Below are 6000 nucleotides of genomic sequence, written 5' to 3'. Positions count from 1 at the left end.
TTAAAAAAGTTAAAGACCTTGATTAGCATTAGAAGTGTTAATTATGCACAACAACCTTGCTATAATTTACAGTAAATTCATACAACTACGTCCATCACTAAGCATTAATACATAATTATAAAATCGGCATAAAAATATAACTACAAGTTGGTTTAACATATATTCATTGCTTCCCACGGGGTTTACTCAGCTGAAAAATATTGATCCATCGAGGAGGAATTGCTCACAAATGAAGACGACGTACAGTTGAATTTATCTAAATCAGAAAAATCGCATGACGATGGTAAATTGAATAGATGTGTTGAAAAAATTGGTATAATCATATTTCCATAAAGTTCTTGGGCGTGTAGCCAGTCCAAAAGTTTGCTCGCGTTGTGTAAAAACTTAGGAGAAAACATCCAAAGAAATGAATAATATAATATTTTGAAATTTAAAAAGCATGAGATAAATTCTAGACTGACTATGCAAAACCGGCAGTTTCCATTCAAAACAACAATAGTTTAGGTAAGCAACACGGAACATTACGATATCACCGACATGTACATGACCACTTGCGTAGTGTAACCATATGGACATCAAATATTACTTATATTATAATCATCATTAAAAAGGGCCTTTTAATTTTTATAGAAATTGCAATAAAAAGGTTGAAAAAGCACGAAAAGAGGATAGCATACATTTCTCTATGACTGACTACGGGATAACATACATTTCTCTATGGCTGACTACAGGATAGGATACATTTCTCTATGACTGACTACAGGATAACATACATTTCTTTATGACTGACTACAGGATAACATACACTTCTCTATGACTGAGAAAAGGATAGTATACATTTCTCTAAGGCTGACTACAGAATAACATACATTTCTCTATGACTGAGAAAAGGATAGTATACATTTCTCTATGACTAAGAAAAGGATAGTATACATCTCTCTATGACTGACTACAGAATAACATACATTTCTCTATGACTGACTACAGAATAGCATACATTTCTCTATGACTGAGAAAAGATAGTATACATTTCTCTATGACTGACTACAGGATAACATACATTTCTCTATGACTGAGAAAAGGACAGCATACATTTCTCTATGTCTGAGAAAAGGAGAGCATGCATTTCTCTATGGCTGACTACAGGATAGCATACTTTTCTCTATGACTGAGAAAAGGATAGCATGCATTTCTCTATGGCTGACTACAGGATAGCATACATTTCTCTATAACTGAGAAAAGGATAGTATATATTTCTCTATGACTGACTACAGGACAACATACATTTCTCTATGACTGACTACAGGATAACATACACTTCTCTATGACTGAGAAAAGGATAGCTTACATTTCTCTATGACTGAGAAAAGGATAGCATACATTTCTCTATGACTGACTACAAGATAGCATACATTTCTTTATGACTGACTACAGGATAGCATACACTTCTCTATGACTGAGAAAAGGATAGCATACACTTTTCTATGATTGACTACAAGATAGCATACATTTCTTTATGACTGACTACAGGATAGCATACACTTCTCTATGACTGACTACAGGATAGCATACATTTCTTTATGACTGACTACAGGATAGCATACACTTCTCTGTGACTGACTACAGGATAGCATACATTTCTTTATGACTGACTACAGGATAGCATACATTTCTCTATGACTGAGAAAAGGATAGTATACATTTATCCGGACTCATTAATGGTACCATACACTTCTCTATGACCAATTCACAGACCAACATCAATCATCTATCACCTAGCATACACCTTTTTACTAGCACAAACACACACACCTAGATTTCTGATAGTAACATTTCACTGCAGTATTGGAAACAACCCCGGGCTGATGAGAAAAGCCTATAGGTATGATAAAAAATACCGATCAAACAAACAGCACACGCTGTCAAAAAACTCGTAGTTTTTATATTACTTATTATTCCACAGAAATTTACCTTAGATTCCAAGAGAAGGTGTCTGCCATTAAAAATGCATTTCCGAGCTAAAATGACGACAAAAATTCATCATAAGAAGTAGATTTCCAAGACATAATTACATATATAGTAACTCGGTGAGTGAACACTCTACATCCTCGTTTAAAAGTTTTACAATAAACAATTACTTAATGGTGTCAGTGTTTAGATAGCCTGATGCAAAACCAGGAATAAGGCGAGAGTTAAGAATAACGCACTAAACACGGGCCGAAGCCGAATGATTTGCACCGTTTTTCTCAACTTTTGAGCAACCGTGCACGCACCTGAAAACCAATAAATAATTGTTCTATAAAGTAAAAAAGATCGTCTTCATTCCCAACGTGTTTAAAATCCTCTTAACAGCAATTTAAACTTCACTGTTTGGATGAACAGATCAAAACACGGGCATCGACCAATCAGAAAACGCGTTGTATATATATGAATCATACAAAACTCAACATCAGAAAATTTGAAAGAAAGTTTTAAAACCATTTTGATCAAACGCTTTGAAAATCAAACCTAGACTATTAACTTTGCCACTGTATATCAACTCAGGAAAAGAAGATATTAGTCGTAAATATCGTCAGTTTTGCCACCTTTCAAGATGGCGGCTTGCCTCACTCGTAACTATAGAATTTTTGGGGAGTCAGATATCTAGTAGACTGGGTTGTAGGTCGTTAGTTTCACTATATACAGAGAGCTGTGGGTTATTGCACACCCAAAACAATCACAGGCAAATATATTCACGACGAAATAGTTTTCGAGTTGTCGTTGAATTGCTGACGCGGTTCACCTGTGAACTAAGGCTCACCTGTTTGCCGTAGTGTCTTCATTGCTTGATGATTGTGTTAGTTCACTTGGCATTAAATTTATTGAATCTTGAAATAAGAAAAAAGAGAATTAGAAACTGGAAAATGATCATTGCAAACACAATGCATAGAGGAAAAAACACACACCGAATTCTGATATTGTTTGACTTGCATCTGGCGAGGGTAGGTTAGGTACCTATGAAAGAGAAACGATTTATATTTATGTATACGGATGGATTACAGCATCGTTCATTTGGTTTATATGACGTATTACCTCTTTCATGTTGACGACTTTATATTTATTTTGACCTTTGCTTTTATTCTTGTTCAAACAATCATATTTAAAGATTTTAAGTTTCTTGTAATATATTTCCAAGATTTAACTCCTATCTTTACTAAAAATATTCAATTTATCGAGTTTAAAGTCTGTGAAATTAACTTTTTTACATTAGTTAAAATATTGGCTGCACGCGTAACGATTATTAACAGCACACTTCACTATTTAAATATATTGAAACTTTATTCATTAACCAGTTAAATTATTTACCATCTGTATGTAAAATAATCAAATAAATAAAATAAATAAAAGAGAGAAATACTCCATTTTAACGCTTTAAAAATGTCGAGCCTTCAATGGCAGCGACCAGCGGAAGAGAATGATCAAACTATTACAAGAAATATGAGGAAATTTTGTCGTGAAAATTGAGAATGGACTTATTCTTATACATCATGAGAGAAACTTATTACAGACTCTCCAAAATCGCGATCACGAAACCCGGGTCGTCACTGACGCTATTGCGAAAGTAGTTTTGTGAAAACCTCTCAAGTTCTTAAGAGTTTGCAGGAAGATGAACTCAATAGTGCAGGATAGAAATTGTGGTGATGTATTAAAGTTAGTGATGTTGATAATTAATAACTTAAGATCAAAGTAAACTGCGGCGATGTTGACATAAGCATTGTTTCAAATGTTAAAGAATATTTTAGTTAAGGCTACTTTCCAAGAGCATCAACGTACTAAATATCTTTACGGTAGCCACTCTTTCAAAATTTTTTAAGTTTAGAGATCTAATTTAGAGGTTTAGAGGTTTAGAATCTCCTTGAAAGACTTAGATAAATACAGGTTACTGCCAAAGCGATTTTCACCCAAAATTGGTTTCCACTATGCAACCGATTTTAACATGCAACAAAAATAAAAAATTTTTTTCCATACATCATTCTCTTCCCGACCATCCACTGCGACATATGTTATTACTTGGACGTGGCATCGAATTAAAGTTCTTTTAATGTTATTATATGATTACATAGTTTATATCTAAGTGAGGCTTGCGACAAAAAATATAGATGGCCTCATACCGACAGACGGCAAATAAAAATTAAAATGTTTTGCAAAATAGTGCTAATGTGTTGATACGATTTTTGAAGCCCTGGAAACTACTACACCGTCATTGCATACATATAAATATCGATGATTTAATCTCGTACAACATTTAAACAGTACTTGCAGCGGTTTAATCCTCTACCTTGGTAGAATATTTCTCTAAATCTCCAGATAAACGATTACTTCGAATTTCTTCACTGGAGGTCGATGAAGGCGAGCGGCTTACATCCTCGTTACTGAACGGAATAAAAAAATCAAGAAGATAACCATGAAGAATCATGAACAACCATCAACAATCATGAAAAATCAAGAACATAACCATCAACAATCATGAACGACCATGAACAATCATGAAAAATCAAGAAGATAACCATGAACAATCATGAACAACCATGAACAATCAAGACGATAACAATCAAAATTCATGAACAACCATGAACAACCATGAACAATCATGAAAAATCAAGAAGATAACCATAAACAATCATGAAAAATCATAAAGGGATAACCATGAACAATCATGAAATATCAAGGTAACCATGAACAATCATAAACAATCTAAAATTTGAAACATATTAGTCTACCTGACTCGGTAAGATGATTTTCCATTATGTACAGGCGGCGCAGGAGCAACGCTTTTCGGTCGGGGAATGGCACTAATTGGCCGTTTACTTCGTGGGACAACCGAGTAATTTCCCACCATGTTTCCATCTATAAGAGTAGAAAATTCTTCAATACAAGAAGCATAATAAACAAGTATTGATTGATGAAATATTTCCTCTATTAAGCAACCTAGGTGGTTATTTGTGGCTAATTTTCAAGTGCAAGATTATTAAATGAGAGTGAGGGGGGAGGGGGTAGCCCGCAATTTTGCTCTTGCTTTGTAAATACTCCTGCGTTCACTCACTGTAAAAACAATACATTTCTAAAAAAACGATTAATGCAGATGATCTGAATTTGACATGGCACGACCAAACTTGTGGGATGGTAACGCCACGGTGGCGGGGGGTGGGGGTGAGGGGGATAAGAACAGGCTGTGGGGTAAATAGGAGAATTAGGGTATTTACAAGTGAAATCATGGTAGTGACGTTGCTTAGTGATTAAATGCACTCGAAAGACAAGTGAGGTTGAGTAACTCTTACCAGTAACTAAGTAACCAAACTACCATGATTTTACTTTGTAATACTATGATTGCAGAAATGTTTTAGTCAGTGCTTCACACACTGTCAACGATGGTGTAAATTAAATGTTTTTGCGTTTTTGCAACACTTTGCGGTAATTTTTATTACTTTAAACTCAAAATTCGGGATAGTTTGTAATACTACCATTAAGGACGACGTGCAAGGTCGTGTTACTTGTAATGCAACCTTTGAATTTGAAAAGGTGAAGCAACCTAGCATCTCCTAATTTACAACTTCTTTACTTTCATTCGTATTGAACAAACATGTATCATCATGCATGCGTTTGATTTCAGTAACATTCACGACTTTTACATAAAACCAAGGCAGGTTTGTAGCATAGCAATGAAAATAAACATTTCAACAAATGAATACATCAAAAGCTTCCAGACGTAAACACACAAAAGTAAATGTTAAACAAAAGTCCGATACAGTTCCTTTATTTGAGAAGAAAGACAAGAAAAAATCATGCATTAGAGGCATTTCAACGAGCAAGAATAGAAACTTGACAGATCTTACCGTTTATTTCATCTTCGTCTACCCTTTGGGGATTCTACAAACAAAATACAATAAAAAACACGCTCAACTTTATTGTAGGAGAGCCAAAACCTCTATCTCGATAAAGAAAAGCAAACACTTCTCTTTT

The 6000-nt window shown here is 34.5% G+C and overlaps 1 protein-coding gene across 1 annotated transcript in view; it reads right to left on the bottom strand.

Moving 5' to 3' along the window:
• The window catches only part of LOC124453741 (serine/threonine-protein kinase MRCK alpha-like), a 25260-nt gene continuing 19260 nt past the window's right edge, over positions 1-6000 (bottom strand). Inside the window, 7 exon segments of the mRNA XM_047004592.1 lie at positions 1-256; positions 1972-2018; positions 2801-2867; positions 2946-2994; positions 4319-4412; positions 4761-4887; positions 5874-5907. Of these exon segments, the coding sequence (XP_046860548.1) occupies positions 2000-2018; positions 2801-2867; positions 2946-2994; positions 4319-4412; positions 4761-4887; positions 5874-5907 (390 nt within the window). The 3' untranslated portion in view covers positions 1-256; positions 1972-1999.

The sequence above is a fragment of the Xenia sp. Carnegie-2017 genome, unplaced genomic scaffold (assembly GCF_021976095.1).
Source record: "Xenia sp. Carnegie-2017 unplaced genomic scaffold, XeniaSp_v1 HiC_scaffold_25, whole genome shotgun sequence".
NCBI classification, from domain to species: domain Eukaryota; kingdom Metazoa; phylum Cnidaria; class Anthozoa; order Malacalcyonacea; family Xeniidae; genus Xenia; species Xenia sp. Carnegie-2017.
This window is presented reverse-complemented; position numbering and strand designations above follow the sequence as displayed.